The sequence below is a fragment of the Thunnus albacares genome, chromosome 1 (assembly GCF_914725855.1).
Source record: "Thunnus albacares chromosome 1, fThuAlb1.1, whole genome shotgun sequence".
Taxonomy (NCBI): Eukaryota; Metazoa; Chordata; class Actinopteri; order Scombriformes; family Scombridae; genus Thunnus; species Thunnus albacares.
In genome coordinates, this window is record NC_058106.1 from 20,474,733 (window position 1) to 20,494,268 (window position 19,536).

Below are 19,536 nucleotides of genomic sequence, written 5' to 3' on the forward strand. Positions count from 1 at the left end.
CTGCTTAAGGATTTGAACATTTTGTTTGAAGGGGTTTTGAATTACACTGCAGAAAAGCTTTTCATATTTTTTTTTTTTTTTTACAGAACTGTTATCCTAGTTTTTTTTTTCTTTGGCTTATAAATGTGGATTATGGCACTTGCTCTCATTTGTAATAAGACACAATTTTAGGGAGTGGATTTAACATTACACAAGCTCTTCGCAGTTTGTGTTTTTTTTTTTTTTTTTATCATAGTCTGACTTTTTGAGAATAGACAGACGAGCCGCGTTCTGAATTTTATTTATATTGTGCAACAAGAAGAAAAAGAAAGTAGTCAAATAAAACTGCATCGCCTGTACAGATGAAAGAAGACCTGAGGAAGTTCCTCTCTGTAATATACTGTTGTTTTAAAGTACTTTAAAAAGAGATATGTACCAGTGGAATATGTAGGTTGTCAGCTGTGTTGACAGAAGCGAGGGTGTCATGAAAAGCGAAAGAGGGGAGACAGTAAGGGAAGGCCCAGTGTGTTGTTTTAGCGGGCAGTTGTGTCATGTGTGGTAATGGAGTGGCGACAGCTGTCCCTACGTACGCCCCCCTCATCCTCCGCTGTTGACCTGCCCCATGGACAGCTGTTCCCCCCCGCAACACACACACACACATACACACACACACACATAGACCAGGCTGCAAAAGGCCTCGTTTATCTGCTGGTGGGTGAAGGAGGGTGACTGTGACTCAGCTGATGACGGACTCACACAGGGATCTCCCCTCTTCACCTATTTACAGTAGAACATGCCAATCACATTTATAGACTAATTATAATGTAATATGCACAGAAATTGAAAGTGGATGCTATTAAACTATGACACTAGTATGATACTGTAACAGTGTGATGTATATCTTAGTTTTTATGATTAAAAAAAAAAGCCATTTAAATAAGTTGGCACAAAATAAGGCTGGCTGTTGATGTTAACCACATAATCCATTCATCATTAGGATTACACCAGTATGCAGCACATTACTCAAGACCGGTTCGTTCAATTAGCTCTCTCTGGTGCACGTGGGGACCAGGGCCCCAAGCTAATTTTTCATAGCCTCCTGACAGTAGAGGCTCATGTGGAGTTCCTGTCTCACTCACCTGGGAGAAAGCTGAAGCAGAACAGAAGCTTTTTCATTTCCTCTTCCAAAGTCACATTTAATAGGTGCTTAATTAAAGTCTGCTTTTTCCAAGACTGTGTGTAGAGATGTAGGCTACAGAAGTGTAGTGAGACATTCACCAGTTGAATTGATGGAAAACCATATTTTAAACCATTTCCTGAGCTTAATGAAGACATCATTTATGTGTTTTTCAAAAATATCCATTAGGTTTATGTGGTATGTTGTTGGTTTTACACTCAGTGGTTTAGTATTTGGGTTTGATGTGAACACATTGGCCTTGTTTGTAAAAACAAACATTAAGTAGTAAAAATAATACATCAGTCTATTCACAGATGGAACTCCGAATGTCATTCTGCACTTTGTTGCTTTTAAATTACTCTTTAATTTAAGAATGAATAAAATTTGATCCTAGTCAGTATTCCCCAGGCTCTTCTCCTATAAATGATTCCCCTCAACCTGGTCTGCATTTTTCATCGCCTTGCTATTATGAGAAGTGGAAAACAGCACCTAAAATGAGTTTTTGAATCACCCTAAATGATAAATAACCAAAACAAAGTCTCCATCTGTAAATGGTGCTACAGCGGACTCCATTTACCAGGTTGTAGGCTGGCTTTGGCATCCTTCCACCATAAGAGACACCAGAAGAGCACTGAGAACCCTGAACTGGAAAGGCCCGCGGACACCCTATCCTGTAAATAACCTGGAAAGGTTCATTATTGTCAAAGTCCATTAAGGTTATTTGACTGTATAATGCAGCGCCTCCTGTTGCACATGGCAGGCAGGTTACTTGGATGATTGTGCTTCAGAAAGAAATGTGGCACTGGAACTGAAAATGTGATGAGCAGATGTGGATTCCTCTTCCTCTGCACTAATTTACACCAGATCAAATCAGCTTGATTTGCTTTCCTGCACTGGCCCATAGATTAACTTTTTGGCTCACACAAAATGTACAAAATCCACTGTGGATCTTTGCCTGCCAAAGGTAAATTATAATCTGTAGCGCAGAGTATCTTCAATTTCTCCGTATTTAGATTACGTGATTGAAATGCATGATTTTTCACTGAGACGGAAAAGAAGAGTGTCGTAGGGGTTAGGGTCAGGAATTATTATTATTAAATATTATTATTCTTATCGAACATTATACTCAGATGCTCCACCAGTCAAATAGGTGTTTAACAAACAACTAATGAGAAAGATTACAAGGCAACAAAAGCTGCAAGAGTATGAAGTTGATTTAACACACATGGTTGGCACGTTGCCTTCATCAAAAGCCCTGATGAAGGCCATGAGGCGAAACACTGTTCAACCGCACTGCATTTTTAATCACTCAGATGTGTTTCTAGAGAATCAAAGTTTCCAGGAAAAAGGAAATGTGCAGGAAAACTTGTGTTAAAAAATCAGATCTGTTAGTGTTCATATTTTTCTGTAGCTTGTCTTCGTGTTGCTTATTAATGTGCAGTTTCAGTGCACATCTCAGGATGGAAGTGGGCGTTAGACGAACTCTCTGCTGGCTCATGTGTCAGGATGCAGTCCAGACATCAGGAAGTGATGCAGTTGAGCCCTGAACGATAAAAATATCTCATATAGATCAACAACACACCAGAAAATCAGGATGTCAGTGTGTTATGACTGCGTGTTATGGTGTGTCTCAGTTAGCCATTGTATTGGTGTGCACAGTGAAGTCGGATGTCAGCTATCAGCCATGTTAATATTTGAATTGCACATGAACGTTGACCTACACTACATCTCTTTCTCTTTCGTCAGGTACCAACCAGTGGCCCCGCGCTGGTGGACAGACCCCCTCCTCTCCGAATTACGAGAACTCCCTTCACTCACTGGTAAGCTCCCCGCCCACGTCCGTCCTCCAGTGAGCACAGGATATGATGGATGCTCACTTTAGATAAGTTATCCATGAAGGTCTGATCTAGCATTACAGGCAGATTCCTGTCTGACAAATGTTTTGCCGAGGAAGGCGGGGGTCGAGGGATAACCAAACTGAACAATACCTGTCCCTTGGGGCTTGCCATCTGTCCTCTACTCCGCGGGCCAAGACGGGGATGACAGTTGGGGGATGGGTTTAGTTAAGGGGGTTGGTGTTGGGGTGGCAGCTGTTTGCTGAGCCACTTCCCCCGGATTCCTTAGCTGCCATGCGACTCGAGCCCCAGATCAACTTTCATCCAGCCTACTACCTGATGCACATGTCATGCATATACATTTTCTGTCGGGTAAATATATTGAATTGCAGAGGACAGAACAGAAGTACAAACAGCTTTTCATAATGAATGTAATGTACATAGACCGATAGTGCTAAACAGTATTTGCACAAAATCATTAAAAGATAAAACATTCAATTTTCTCAAGAGAGTCAAAACAAGGCTCAAAAAGTATCATTCTCTTAGTGCTCAGTTTCACATTTTCCCACTGACGTTATTGTTCATCAAAGTTATTAAGACACAGACATGTTTGCTACAGTCAAAAGCTTCTCGCTGTCTGGTCTGCTGCTGGTTTTCCAAATATCTTTGAAGCCATACTGGAGGACTTGTTATGTTTATCATTTAAAATAGCTAGCAGAGACTTGTTCCTGCATAATCCACATTATTTTAAACTATTATTTTTCAATGTAGCACTTTTAAATTTGTATATTTTTACATATTTAACGTTATATTTTTTACAAGAGGAGTTTTGGACTTCTGTGAGAAATGGTAGACCTGCAGACTAGTAAAAGGTAGTAGCTTTTGACTGACGCAAATACACTAAAAGGTTTGGCCTTTTCAGTGGTGATTGAAAAAAATGTAAAAGGGAGATTGATTTGCCTAACCTGATGTCATCTGGCAGGCTGTTTGAGAACCTATGGATATGATGGAAAAGCTAAGTAACACTTGTGACTATGAGTTATTATTTAAAATTGTTCCTTGAAACACAAAGTATTCTGAGCCATCCTTGTTGCAAAAGGGGCCTTTTTTATTTACTGTAAACTGTGGTGAGTAATATCTTCTTGCTTCAGGAAACAATAATGTTCGGAAGCAAGGGACATAAAATCTGTGTGGAAAAAAACCTGCATATTTTCAGTAAAAAAAAAAAAAAAGTAAAAACAGAAAACAGTGAGCCTCAAGAATGCTTTAACGTCGTGCCATCAAGGCTCATCAGTGGTTAAAAATTACTTTGAAAAGATTCCATTACAGTTTTTAATGAATAAATAATTCCACTGGCAGCCAGTGAAGGAAAGCTCAAATAATGACATATTCTCAGTATTTTTCCAAGAAATAAAAACATGGATCACAGTTCCCAGGTAGTCAAAAACTACTTTGGCATTCGGAAAGCCCCATGAGTTCTAGAAACACTGAATCAAAATGACTAATATTGTTAGCGGTTTGGGGTACTGACAGTATTTAGACCAATTATGTAATGTTAATACTTACCGGGATTCATTTCTGGAAAAAGAGCCTGCATTGATAATCCACAAAACATTCTTGTAAAGTAGCCGGTTGCTTCATGTTACTCAGGTTTACTGAAGAGCACAGCTGGATATAATAAACATAATGCAAAGTAATTATATGCATTGTAATTCTCTCATTCAATGGTGTATTTGGAGAGTAGACATACACAACTGTAGTGAATGTAAAATAGACAATGTGAACTTAATGTGACACATCCTGCACGGTCAAAGTGGAAGAAACGACCAACACTGTAGTAGGAGGTATTAAATGTGCAAACAACAAAACATTTTCATCCTTACAAAGTGACTGGTCAGCAGCTGTGTGCTTCCTTCTTAATCCTGTTCTTCTTGTGTGTGTGTGTGTGTGTGTCTTTTCAAAAACAATCTATATTCACAGTATATTTCTGGTATTCACAGATACTGATCTCTTTTTATAATCCTGTCTTATTCTTATTTGACGTTGCCAGAAAAACAGAGTTCATCAGCAGTTACATGAGCATCTTCAGGATGCCATGTCTTTCTTAAAGGATGTCTGCGAGGTACTCCTGCCCTTCAGATAGAGCTCTTATCCATCACATGTTCCACACATCTTCACAATTTTGTTTTCTCTCACAAGCTCGACTCCTCACAGTGAAATGCAGTTTCATTTTTATTGCCTTTGTTGCCATATTGTCATGTTATGTTGTCTTAGCCATTCCAGCTTGCAGTAATCATCTTAGGTGCAGATGTTAAATTAACTTTTGAAGCACTCCAATTGACTGCAGTGCATCTGTCTACTATTCAGTTTAACACTAACAAGGGTGTTTTTTGACTTTTACAACTCAAGCTGAAATGGATCAATTGATCTTGCATTTAAATTGCCTTTATCTAATGTTTCAGATGTTTTTTTTTTCTTTTCAAGTCCACACCATACAATCAGTGTTTTCAATTTTTGTCCTAATGTGCTTATACTAAGCTGCTCTCTCCTTCTTTTCTTCTCTTCCTCCCGCTCCATAACCCTTCACTCTACAATCCCTCTGGTGCTCCCAGTCTCGAATGGAGGATCGTCTGGACAGACTGGATGATGCAATCCTTGTTCTGAGGAACCATGCCGTGGGCTCCACCGCCAGTCTGCCCAGCGACATACACAGTCTGCTGGGACAGGCACAAAATGGGCCAATAGCAGCCATTGGAGCAAACTTCCCTGCCTCTGCATTGGTTCCAAGTCGGACAGCAGCGATGGTATGGGAACTTCACATAAGTATTTTCAGTGCACTCAGGATTTAGCAAGTGTTTGGAATGCAAGAGGGAGAAAACAAATTTATTTGGTGTATTCCTATAAGATCTTTTTCAAAGTTTACAACACACGACGGCTCGACCACCTGTTCAAAATGGGTTTGCTGCCAACATGTAAAAACTAGACATTTTCCTCACAGAACAGTGGAATTTACCCTGACATATTTTCCATAAGTGTAATGCCTGGCTTAAGACTCGCCCTCCTCTAGAGAGCGACTCTATACACAAGGGTGAAAGAGAAATGAGAAAAACAGGCATAATGGAGTGAAGTTGTGCTTCGGTGTAGGAACTGTTTGTGTGTTGCACTCTTTTTAGAGTTAAAGTCTCAGCCTCTTGAGAAACAGGGGAATGCAGGTCTCAATATAAATCATGATGTGTTCACCCATCCTCCATCCGACGTATTCCATTTTAAAGAGCCAAGAGATTTGAACACATCTGCAGTGGAAATTAAAATGGGGCGACTCGTCCAACTGTAATCCGTAGGTGTTTGGAAATTATTTGGGTCAGATCCAATAAAAAAAACAACAGTTCTAATATTCCCAGGAAATCAGACTTATTTTGGAAAGATACAGTAAGCACATGATGGAAGGAAATGTCAGAGAATGACACATAAACACATTTAACAAATGTTTTATTGATTGATTGCATTTAATGTCCTGGCTCTAGGATGGAAATTATATTTTGCCGTAAATAACATGTAATTAGATATTAGATCCAGGCCAGATATCTACCTGGTTTTCCAGAAGTAAAGCTGTGCAACTTAATGTTTTTATCAGATAAAGACACAAATTTAGCTTTTAGTTGTTCATTTAAGAAAGAAAAAATATTCCAATAAAGATCATATTTTGTATTCAATATCAGTGAGAAACAGCACAAATAAACATTTTACTTTTTTTAAAAAGTAATTTCCTCAGGCATCCAGCTGACATAAAACACAAACATACAAACTTTTACCCACGTATGTGAACACACATTGAATAAAATATTTACTTCTGATGTCTAGTTGAAATTCAGTGCAACAAAAAGTAAATTTTTTTGCATGTTTTGATTTGTACTGACATTTCACTTTATTAGAGAAAAACCTTCTGTTAGCATGATTTTGTTTGTACCACTTATCAGGAATAGTTACATCCCTCTCTGGTCTGAGGTCTCAGATCTTCTTTGCCAATGAACATTTTTTTAGAAATACAGTTAAATTGTTTGATATTAAGTATTGTGTTTTCTGTCATGTGGTGTTTTTATACTGATGCTGTACTTGTTGGGTTTGCAGAGTAGGTTGTTTTGTCCCTAAACAAGAATTTTTTGTGGTTGTCAGAAGGGTTCAGTTTGATGTATTTGTTACAGAGAACTGGGTTGTGGCAGTGATGTTGACCGACTGCGACTGTGAGATAGAACATACTGTGTCTGCACTAACACAGCACTTCCTGTGTGGGAAGAGGTCCCCTCAGACAGGGCTCACCAGCCTCGGCACGGCACAGCCACAGGCTTTTTACTCTGTCCGACACCCCACCCTCTACCCCCTTCCACCCCTTTTCATCACTTCTTTTTAACAACCCAGGAAATCTGAATAGTTGGAAACGTGTGTCTGAACCCGCGGCCTCCACCCAAATAGAGGTCCTCAGCTGTATGGTAATCAGGCCCAGCCATGAAAATGGCAGCGTTCTTTTCTCGCCAGAGCCCCAGCTTCCCTCCTCCTCCTCCGGACAAAGACTTGTTTGGACACCTGTTGAGAGCACAGCAAAGATTAGCGTAGCACTGAGGAAGGGGAGGGTCTCGGGGTAGCGGGGTTAACAGAGGCCAACAGTGACTGAGGATCACATTCCATAAGAAAAGGGGGAGATACCCTCCACCCTCTGTGACGCTTTCCCTGCCTCTCCTTGCTTCTCAGAAGGGAAATCAAATAGCTTGAGAACATGTGGTAAACCTCAGGAAGGAGGGACTTTGTGGTACAACACGGTGGGAGTTTCAGTTATGAATGTAGACATAAAAACAAGGAAATGTCCAAATGTGGAGTGGGTTTAGTTTGACATCTTTTGAAACAGAACACAGTCTCATTCTAGACATGAGAAAAAGTCAAGCTCTTAGTTGTGGTTACAGAGAGCTGGGCTGGAGAATGTCACAACAGTGAGCAGAGAGCATAATGTTACATAAACAAAGACAAATAAAGATGTTTTCATAATGTGTCTTTTTTTTTTTTAAACAGGTGTCTTTTATTTGCTTTTATTTTGTGTTTCCTACTCTTGGTTGTGCACTACAACAGACTACTGTGTGTAGATCACCAAAGCACCACCCAGTGTTTGGAAGGACAGATGTGAATGACTCATTAGACCCTGAACTTGTCCTGCACTCTGTTTACAAGAAAAAGCTTTTCATATGAATAGATAATCTCTACATGTACATGCTGTAAAAAAACATCTATATTTCATCCAAATTTCACAATATCTTAGTTTACATTCACTACTCAACATGTGAAAGCACTTCGACCTCTGTCAGAGGATAATTCTCTCTGAAAAGTGCCCGCCATGGCTGGAAGGTTATTCTTTCTGTTTAGAACCACTTTATGTTTAATTTTAGGCTCATAACAAGTCTCGCTCTCAAGTTTTGTTTCATGTACCATCTCCAGAGAATGTCTGCTTCCTTTCTTGACAATGTCCTTCCTGTCTGTGTTGCAGCAGGGTGGTGCCCACGCTGATGATGCTGCCAGTCTGAACAACAGCCACGGAGGCCTGCAGAGTGCCGGCTCCACATCCAGCGCAGAACTGAACCATCAAATGGAAACATTCAGAGGTGTGACGCCCCTCGCAGTTCTATGAACTCCATTATACGTCTATCATGACGCAATACGGCCATTTATCCGTTTATGTACGGTGTCTCACCTCTATATTTACAACAGGTCTTGCTTCAGGTCTGGTTGGCCAGGTGGCTGCCGCCCTGGAGCTGAAGATTGAGAAACAGGACAAAGATGATATGAATGATAACCTCTCCACCGATGACAAATCAGATGATGAGAGCGACAAAAGAGACATGAAGACACCTCGGGGAGGCACACGCACGAGGTACGAAGAACATGTCGATACACAATCCCAAAGGCGTATAATAATCTTTGGTTTAATTGATGATTTAGTTCAGTAAAATAATTAGTTGAACTGCAGTTTTTCTGAACTAGCTTAAATCTTTAGGATTGACTGTGTGGTTTTGGTCTTTAGCTTTGATGTTCTGGAGATGTAACACTACAGGTGGCACAGAAGGTCTTAGCAGCAGTAGAGACAATGTGTCACATCAGTGACATAAAATGACATAAAATCGAGCAAAATGTGCAAAATTATATTACAATGATTATTGTAATATATTGTATTGCATGATATATTACAGAATGATTCTTGAACTATCAAGGGGGTTACATGCTGATTTTTATGCAACTTAAACATTAACATGACTCAAAGTTTTACACCAGTGACGGATTGTCATCAGTGACAGATTTGTCACTGTGAAGAAGTGCGACAAAATGTTCATGATTGAGGTGCTGAATTTTCCTCATCAGCTCCACTCACAGAATCAGTCCTTGTCCTTTTAACAAGATACAGAGAGAAAAAGAAAGAAAGAAAATAACTTAAGCAAACATATTAACACTGATTTTAACCAGAAGGATGAAGGATGGTTACCGTCTCTTTGTTCTTGTTATTAATCTGTCAGCAACAAAAGGTTGAGACAGTTGAGACTGAAATATGAAGCCTCTCATCAAAAGTTAAACCAGTCTTATTTTATTTTGCATCTATTAATGCATTTAATTCATTTTGGTTATTTCAATTGACACAATTAATATTGATAATATGGTTTTACAAAGTATAGCTGTACTTAATAATGTACCTTTCACTTATAATAACGAGTTCACATAATTATAAATCAGTTGTTAATTATCAGCTGAGCCTGAATGCTACCATGACATTGTTTCAGAGAACAATAAGAACAGAAACAAAAAGAATAATTTAGTGTAGGCGGTTCATATCGAGGGAGGATCAGAAATCATAAATACAGTAATGTTATTTTTTCCTAGTAACTTGTTTGATTTTTGTGATTTCACTTTCTTTTTTGTTAATCATATTTTTACTTTGAGTCAGAGTGACAGTAACTTTTGTTTCTCTTCTACTACTTCTTTGTTTCTGAATCGTGCATTTACCTTTAAAACAGTTCTGTCTCCCACAGTATCACTGAAGATGAAGACCTGAATCCAGAGCAGAAGGCCGAGCGTGAGCGCGAGAGGAGGATGGCCAACAACGCCCGTGAACGCCTAAGGGTGCGAGACATCAACGAGGCCTTCAAGGAGCTGGGCCGCATGTGCCAGCTGCACCTGAAGAGTGAGAAGCCGCAGACTAAACTGCTCATCCTCCATCAGGCCGTGGCTGTCATACTCAGCTTGGAGCAGCAAGTTAGAGGTCAGTGTTGACGGCAGAAAGCTTTTTAATGTCACTGAAATGTCAAGATAATTTTACACCAAATAAATATTGATTTCTTGGTTGAAGTTCAATGTTGTTCATGATATGTAGGATTGTGTGTGTGTGTGTGTGTGTGTGTGTGTGTAACATGTGGAGTGCTGACAGTATACTGTTGATATGAATTGACTGTAATTTGGGTGAATTATAAAGAACAGAAAAAAGTACAGCAGAGAAACTGCTTGGAAGCTGTTCATATAAATTGTGGTGATACACTGGCTGATGACATTCTCGTTTACTGTCATGAAAATGCTTCATCCAATCAGAAATGCTGGATTGTCATTTTGCTTTTTATTTCATGACGTAGTACAATAAAAAGGAACTGAACAGATCAAGGCTGTCATTGGTTTTGTTCACAGAAATAAGAGAAAGTGTCTCAAGTGTTTCCTATCTGTCTGAACCAACAGAGCGGAATCTGAACCCCAAAGCAGCCTGCCTTAAGAGAAGGGAGGAGGAAAAAGTGTCTGGGGGCTCCGGTGAAGCCCAACAAGGCCACACAGGGGTCCATACAGGCCTGACTGACACATCCAACCCCATGGGCCACCTCTGAGTAGACGACAGGTACACACACCTCCAGGGATACTGACCATTATTGTCCTTATCAATTAAAAATTTGAGGATTATTTTCTCAATTATTTGTTTGGTTTATGAAAATGGAGAAAAATGTCCAGCACAATTTCCTAAATTCCATGGTGTCGGCTTTAAATTACAGCCCAGAACCCAAAGATATTCTGTTTACAGTGAAATAAAACAACAATAAATGGCAGCAGATCTTCACACTGGAGATGCTAGAATAGAATTAGGTAATATTTGGGATTTTTGATTGATAAATGACTTAATTAATTCATCAATTATCAAAATAGTTTCTGATTAATTTTCTGTTGATAGACCAATGGATTAATCAATTAATTCTTTCAGCTTTACCTACCTCCATGGAATGATTTTCTTTAAGAATGTAAAGAAGTGGCAAACACTTTAAAATGAATCATTTGTTATAATCTTGAACTGAAAATATAGATTTTATATAGAATTTAATATCAAATTTGTCTTGTATCTTGTGTGATTATCAATCTGCACCTCTAATCGGTATATTTCTCTCTTCCTCTCTCCAGATCAAAGTGATCCCAGATCATTTCTGTCCCGTTTGAGTCAGTGACCTTGCTTCCCAGTGACAGACAGGACTCACAGTTTGTGTCACCAATTGGAGGAGACAGACCACTTGAAGCGAAACCACGAGACTAACACAATCCAATCCTAAGATTGAAGAGGAGCATCGGCATCCAGCTCTCTGTGACCAGTTTCCATCTGCAAATTTCTCCCCCACAAAGAAAACCCTTCAGCACATATCACTGTCTGCAAGAAGTGTGTTGCTTCTGAACAATCAGAGACTTCGCAATCTCCTCCAACTGTATGTGGAAATTGCCTCGTGCCTAAACTGAATTGACGAATGCATTGTAACAGCGATTGTTTTTTGTTTGTCTGTTTCTTTTTTTTTCTATTTATTATGTTATTGAGCTATAAAATGTATGTCTAAAGGGAAAGTTAAGCAATTTCAAAGAGAAGTATGCAGCTTTTCAGTCAATCTATAGTTTGCCAGTGTCACCGTTAAAACTGAGCACTCCACCCTGGTAAATCTATGGCGAGTCCAAGATGAGGGGAAAAACATTTGGGCACTGAGAAGGTAAGATTGAGATTCATTTATTGGCCAGTTTAGAAAGATATTTATACCCAACTGAAAATTAGCATTAGCTGTTAGAACTGAAGACTAAAGTTCCCCATTTAAAAAAAAGAGGATATATTATTTATATTTATATTTTATTAATTCTGCCACTGGCCACATCTGTAACCAAAACTACCTATTTTTGTTTTGTGTGTAGTTTAGATCCGTTTCTGTGCTACTGACCAGCAGAATAATAGGCCCGACTATATTAGCGTCAACAATAATGTCTACAAAGGTGACAGACGAATGGCAAACTCTAGTTTTACTGAAAGCTCCAATTCAGTTGTGTTTTGTTTTTTTTTTTTTCTCCTCGGTAGTGAGCAGTGAAAATACAGAGAGCAAACTATTTGCAAACCTTAGCATTCCCTGCATAATTTTAGTGTCTTAACTAAAGGAAAAAAGGGGACTTCATTGCCCTTCGGCTCCTTTGCCATATAGTGTTAAATGTAAGCAGTGACATATTTTTGCAGATTCTTGTCTTCGTTTAGCCTGAAAGTTACAAGCTCCTGACGTCAGCACAGAAGTGACTTGTTTGTTTTTTTTTTCACATTTCCCGCCACCAGCTAATCAGAGATTGCTTAATGAAGTAGTTAAAAAAAAAAAAAAAATTAAAAAAAAAAAGAAAAAACGACGACCACACTTTCTCCTGGCCTGATGAACATATCACTTCATTTTCTTTCTGTTAATATCTCAAGACATCAAATTTCAAAAAGCAGTTATTCTGAGTAATGTTTTGTTATGCTTATTTGTGTTGTAACAAGTCATTTCTTTAGGCTTCCAGCATATTATGTCCAGTTTCAAATAGCAGAGAGGTCTTCTAAGTTATTTTCAATCATGTTTTGATATAATCCATACAATAAGCCAGACTAGATTTTTCATGGATTTAGCTGAATATCAAAAATAGTCGGTTTCATAGGACTGTAGCACAGTAATGAACAAAAGCAGTTTACAGGATTTTCTTTTATGTTTCAAGACATTGGTCATGGCTTTATTTTATTTTTTTTGTTTTTGTTTTCCCTATCAGTGTGCATGCTTTACATTTCTCCTTTATGAAGTCTTTGGTCTTTTGGCTTTATATTCCATTTATTTCTTTGTATATTGTCTTCTATCATTATCTACACCTTAAACAAGGCTGCCACATTCAGAATGAGTATTCTGTACAAAAAAAAGGGACTTAAATTACAAATAAAGGATGCCACATCAATAAAAAAGAGTTTACAATATGAATTTAACAACTTTGTTTTAGTTTTTGAAACACTTAATTTTTTGTGTATTCTCTGTCTGAATGTGGCCTTGTTCTTCATTTCAGTATTCATGTTGGCAGACTTTGATTGAGGGTATAATGTTTGTCATTTCCTGCTCTCTCTCCTTCATTTTTTTTTTTTTCCTGTTCTTCCTATATTTCTTTGCTCCTCTGTTTGCCAAGTTAGACTTTGCTGTATTCCGAGATGCTTTCCCTTGTATAATATATGAAAAAAGAAAATCAAAAGGAAAAAAAAAAAAACATTTGGCTTATTTTTCACTGTAGTTAGTCTTTTATACAATAATACTGTAAGAATATTTCTTGAATTCTAAATATTACTCTTTCTAGATTTTTGAAAGCAAAAGTTTTGAGTAAAAAGTTTCTTACTTTATTTTACTATATTAGATAGTAAAATGTACGGTTATTTACCATAACCTGTCCATTATTACCAGAAATTTCAAAAGGCATCTTAAGAACATAGCTGAATTGTCGCTCGTAGTCTAGTTCTTCAAAAGGCTTCGTACGAGCTCAAGATTCCTAAAAGTGCGACCTCCATCTTATTCTTCAGTCTCCGTTGTTGATTGATAAAAGATTTGTGTCAAATGAAAAAGGTATTGTCGATGCACATCAAAAAAAAAAAAAAAAAAGAATACGGCAACGAGAATTTGAATTTTCTGTCTTTTTTCAACAGAAAAACACAATGTATATAACATTTATGTTGCAATAAATGTGCCATCTTTTTTTAAACTCAATTGTATGTGCGTTTATTTCTCTCACAGAACAAACACATCTGTTTACATTTCTGTTTCTTCTCCATGTTTACATTTTCTCCTCTCCATGAAGTTTTATTTTATGAAAAGGTGCAGGAAAGGTTAGGTTGGATAAACTCAGAAACACAAGGGTTAATTTAGTTCAATCTTTTTTTTTTGTTTTTTTTTTTTGTTTTGTTTAGTCAGCTCTACAGTGGATTTAGGCCAAATGAGTGTTTTATAGTATGTAACTCATTTTGAAAATAATACCAGTGGACCATTGTAGTCTGTATGAAAAGTACTATGAATATATGTTTCTATTTTTAATAAAGTGTGATAGCAGCGTACTGTACATGTGCTGTGGTCCTACTTTTTTTTGACAGATTTTACATGAAAGAAAAAGAGCTAGAAAGGTTCTGTATGAAACTATTCCAGCAAAAAAGAAAATGCATGAATGTGGAAAAATCAACGTTTGGAATGAACTTATTTTATCTTTGAATATATTAATGTAACGTGAATTAATATCTTTTCCTGGGGGTATAATCTTTTTTCATTTTTTTTTCTTTGTTCTTGATTGGCATGCATCATGTAAGAAAAATAAATAAATAAATAAAAATGGACTAACTATAAAAAGAGATAGCAGGAATGCAATTGTGAGAGTAAAAACCCAGACTGTTTCCTATTAAATGTTTGTGGTGGAAGCAGCCTCCTGTTAACTGCAGTATTCAATCTGCTACTTGTGCTGTGACTGGATCTCAAAGGCGTTGTTAAAACGCTGCTCTAACCCTGGATGACTGTTGCGCTGTAAATCTCAGATACAGTACATCTGCATGGAATTATCTCCGTACAGATGAGAGCACTCATCACGTCCTGAGAGGTCTGATCCCACTTGAGCTTTCTGACAGAGGTGACACTGCTGAGGAAAACTGCTGACTGCTGCTCACTCTGTGGTGAGCTCAGTGATGCAACGTAAATCATGACTGTCAGATTTCAATATTTTCTGCAGGGACGAAGCGAGCATGTGATGGTGGGTGTTCATGTTTTCTGTAGGAGTATGAGACCACCATGTCTGAAGGCTGACTTCCTGTCATGGCTGCTGGGCCAGCTAACAGAAAGTCCTTGGCTTGCATCCTTGAAGCCTGCTGCTCCTCCTGCTCTGAACACTCAGATCATCCGCCTTTCTGCTCAGACGCGCTGTACGACACATGCTGCTTTTCTTCTTTCCACTGTTTCAGTTTCACTGTTACAGTTCTGTTTCAGTTTCTAACCTCAGATATTCAAGAATCAATGCTTAATTGCCATTTCAATATACTGGAGTTGATTGGTATTTGCTTTGGTAAGCTCACATAAAACAAAAACCTCGGGACATCACACACAATAACTACACTGAGACATAACATAAAATGACCACAGTCGACGATAAAAGCTTCATGCAAAAAAAGAATAATAAATAACTAAACAATCGTTCCCATGGCGATGCTGCCAGCACCACAAACCAACAATAACATACTGTATACCACTGAATACAAACCAATACAGTGTCTTATGGACAAAAGTCAGCAGCACATTGGTATTATAGGATGCAAACAGTCTTTGGGTAACACTGTTAGCTCTAATACTTCTCAGTCTTTTAAAAAGATTTAGTTAGTGAGGTGAGAGGAGTCTTGATGAATCTTCTGCCCCTTTTTCTGGTGTGGTGTATGTGCATATATATATATATATATATATATACAATATATGGTGTAAATATCAGTATGACCTATGATGTTTAATGCAGTTTGAGCAGTTGTTTTGAGCTAAGGTGCAGTTATTCTGGAGGTGAGGATGCTCCCCATACAGTAAAACTGCACCATACCTTCCTGTGATATGAAAACATTATTTTTTATCTTCAGTCATTCCTGAGCTTTCTTCAGTGATGTTGTAGTGATGACCTCCCACTTTAAAGACAAGAATATTGTTACACTCAAGAAACTGTCTTTCTGCACCTGCTGAATGTCCTGAGAATGATCTCTCATTTTTGAAAGGTGTCTCATCAGACCCTCTCCTGCAAATTAACAGACTGAGATATACAGTAATTTCTTCATCAAATTGTCTTCAGTGGTGGCTTTTTTTATCTGTCAAATTGGTAGAGAGCTAATTCAATTCACAGTAAATGCTTCCGTGTGTCTCCTGTCAGAAATCACAACGGTGTAAAAAACAAAATCAAGTGAGCTACCTACAGTATTCTGTGTGAGTGATGCTGTGACATCTCTGCTACATGTCAGTTAGGTTGAGTTGCCTCTGGAAAGCCTGCAGTCATTCTTATAATCAGGATAAGACTGAGCTGTGCACCGAGCATGCCCAGAGGACCCAGCTGTGGCACCTCAGCGGAGAACAGAGCTCCCATTGTGTGCTGCTGTAACCCAACACAGTGGCACAGAGCTCAGATTAATGGCTGTGGTGCAGCGCGGTCTCTCTGCGGACACAAATATAAACAGTGGGACACTACAAATGCACAGGGGGCAGCTGGGCCTCCAGTTCAATGAAGTTTGTGATGCAGTGTTGATGTTTATGAAAAGAACTTTGAATTTATGATTTCTTCAAAATCTGTGTGAGAGTGAGCATCACTTGTCTTTTTTCCCCCTGTCATTGGACACATGGAGCAAAAACCAGCCTGAGATTATGAAATGAGTGAAATGTTATTCGTGATGGTGAAGTTACTTATATTGGTTATTTTTATCCAGTCTGATTTGAAGTATCACACACTGAATGATCATAAAAAATAGACTGTACATTGCATTGTAATTCAATGCAGCATCCTTGTAATAAAAACTGGATTATTGTTGACAAAGGTCTCTGAGTAGAGCTGTCATTGCTTGGACTACTATCTACTCCTTTTCATTGATCAAAAGAAGCCAAAGCTCTCAAGTTTAAGTTTTCAGTTTAAAGCAGATGTGTGAAAACTCTGGCTAAAATGTCTGATACCTGAACAAAGAATAATTGAATAAGATAACAAGACAATCTGTGCCAGCTTTCAATGCTTTAATAGTACTACTAGGATCATATTTTGGTCACTACCAAAAAAAGCATCAAGGTTCAATACTCACACATCTCTCAACAGTTCTGGGAGGTGTTTCTAATATTTTGTCCACCTCATATTCATATATTATTATCATTATTCATTACTATTAAGCGTTATTTATTCAGGAACTCTCACTGAGATCAAAATCTGTTTTGCACCAGAAACCTGAGAACAGGTTACATATCCACAGGGTCACAATCATTCACATCACAATCACAAAACAACCATCAGACACACTACTTAAAACAAACATTGTGAAAAATATCAGCTAGTAAAACTTTAAAGTCTCTCAGAGGAACAAGTGTCTCTAACTTCAAGCTGTATTGAGGAGCAAAACTATTAGAAACACCTTATAATATAATATTATGACATTTAATACAACAGCACAAAGTACAAGCAACACATTTACCACAGAGTAGAATCAACACCTCTTGAAGACTGTTAACTGGTTTTATAAACACACGTATGGCAGCACTGATGGACTTCATCACACTGTTCAGGTCTTTCGAGATGAATTGCAGATTACTGTTTTTACCATTTATCAATTTCCTAATAACTTTTTTTATAATATATGTACAGTATATGTATATGTTTATGTGCATTTAAAGATGCTGTTAGAACTGAATATCAATAAATATTTGTACCATGTGACATTTTGTATGTATTTATGTGTTTGGATATTTAACAGAACTGCAGGTCTACAACTGCTACTATCCCAGATATTATTTATCACTGCTCAGCGTTGTTTGCTTAGTCCTGCACCAACTCTCATACCACAGACATTTCACAGAAATAACTCTCCAGAATATTACCCACAACATTTTTTCATCCCACTCAGCATAATAATTGCCTCATGCTGTGTTTGAATGTAGTAATACTGGACTTTCTCTGTATCCCTGTGCGCCAGACAAGATGCTGAAGATGCTGTTTGTACAGTGATGCGTTTACTGTCATGTCTATTGGGAGTTACATGCCTGCACAGGGTCTCATTAACTAACTGCGTTCAGGTCAGCTTACGATCCACTAGATGACGCTCTCGGTTTTTAAAGACATGCGGCTGCAAATTGCATGTATGCAAACAGCAAATAATTTAACTTCCAGCAAAATTGTAATCTAGGCACATTGAAATCACTAGTTTATGAAATAAATTATAATTGCTTTCTGAACTAACAGTGCGTAACTTGTTTCAATCACCGAATATTCCTGAAATACTGAAATAAGAGTGTTTTTGGGGGGCATATTTCTATAATGTCTCTGTAAGGATATATTAGTATTACTATTTACCCATGTAGTCATTTTCTCATAGCATATTAGTGAGTCATACCTCATCATGTCATGAACTTTATATTTGTGATACGGAGAGTAAATTGATTTTTCTGTAGGCCTGTTGGTTTATAATGAAAAGTGTAGCTCATATGTGAGTTTTACAATGAGGTTAAATGTAAATTAATTAACAGAGTTAATTGTCAGACTCCACTTCTAACTCAAAAACTTTGTGTCCCGCTGGTTCTGTACCCTCTCAGAGCCCTGTTGATGGATCCAGCTGGATTGAGCCGACCCGAGGTCAGTTTAGGAACGAGTCCCCGCACCGCTTCAGGGAGCGTTTGGGCTGTGAAGTCTGTTCCTGGGTCAGCCGGCTGCTTTTGGGGTGGGTGGGCGGGTTTGTGCGTTTGATTCAGGAGGCGGAGCGGGCCGGAGGGTCGGGCGTCCTCCTGATTCTCTCTCTGTTAGAAAACAGCACAGGACTAAATAAGTTAGAAAACTGTTTTGTGGGCGCTTTGCTCAACCGCTTATCTTTTTAAAAACTACGTTATTAATCTGCGATAACTGACCAAGAGACAGAAAAACGACGCACTGGTGAGTAAACTAACGTTAGCTAACAGTTTTCATTGTAGCTGTTCAGTGTTGTGGGAGCGTTAACAGCCGTTGAACTCAACAAGACGGGAAAAAAACAGTATTTAACATCAAAAATGACAATCAAATGTGCTGTTAACTCGATTTAAATCGAGTCACTTAATGAATTGAGAAAGTTATGAAGGAAATCTCACGTTTTAAAGCAGCTAAATCTCAGGCTGATGGTGTGTTTGATGCCACCTGTTGCACTGAGCTGCGATGTGAAATGTCTACAAACTGCTGCTGTTCAATTCACTTCAGCTACTTTCACATGTTACTGCACAGCTCTGTTTGTCAGTTTTAATCAGCATATTTGAGACAGGATTTAATTTGTGTTTACAGTTTCTCTTGTATGCTTACATTTAGTCCAATAGTGAACTCCCATTACTTTATCATATTTTCCCACAGTGTAAATCCCTGCTGGATTTAGTGACTTGGCCAGTTCACCTCTTACATTCACTCTTTCAAGGTGCTCTTTACTGATTTCTTTAGTGGTCATGTGAGTCACTGTGGCTCAGTCAGTATCAGGAC

At 38.3% G+C, this 19,536-nt stretch overlaps 2 protein-coding genes across 10 annotated transcripts in view; both read left to right on the forward strand.

Moving 5' to 3' along the window:
• The window catches only part of tcf12 (transcription factor 12), an 88,360-nt gene extending 74,306 nt beyond the window's left edge, over positions 1 to 14,054 (forward strand). For 2 of the 7 annotated variants that reach the window (XM_044348722.1, XM_044348738.1), the window contains 7 exons: positions 2,903 to 2,976; positions 5,604 to 5,795; positions 8,525 to 8,636; positions 8,743 to 8,905; positions 10,053 to 10,282; positions 10,747 to 10,900; positions 11,452 to 14,054. In XM_044348722.1, coding sequence (XP_044204657.1) covers positions 2,903 to 2,976; positions 5,604 to 5,795; positions 8,525 to 8,636; positions 8,743 to 8,905; positions 10,053 to 10,282; positions 10,747 to 10,889 — 914 coding nt within the window. In that variant the 3' untranslated portion in view covers positions 10,890 to 10,900; positions 11,452 to 14,054. Of the gene's footprint in view, positions 1 to 2,902; positions 2,977 to 5,041; positions 5,114 to 5,603; positions 5,796 to 8,521; positions 8,637 to 8,742; positions 8,906 to 10,037; positions 10,283 to 10,746; positions 10,901 to 11,451 lie in introns of all 7 variants that reach the window. The other 5 variants (XM_044348700.1, XM_044348695.1, XM_044348730.1 and 2 more) reach the window with 4 other exon arrangements.
• Positions 14,055 to 18,786: 4,732 nt separating this feature from the next.
• cgnl1 (cingulin-like 1) overlaps positions 18,787 to 19,536 on the forward strand; it is a 31,175-nt gene continuing 30,425 nt past the window's right edge. For all 3 annotated transcript variants that reach the window (XM_044348748.1, XM_044348763.1, XM_044348758.1), the window contains exon 1: positions 18,787 to 18,969. The gene's annotated coding sequence lies outside the window, so the exon portion shown is untranslated. The remainder of the gene's footprint in view (positions 18,970 to 19,536) is intronic.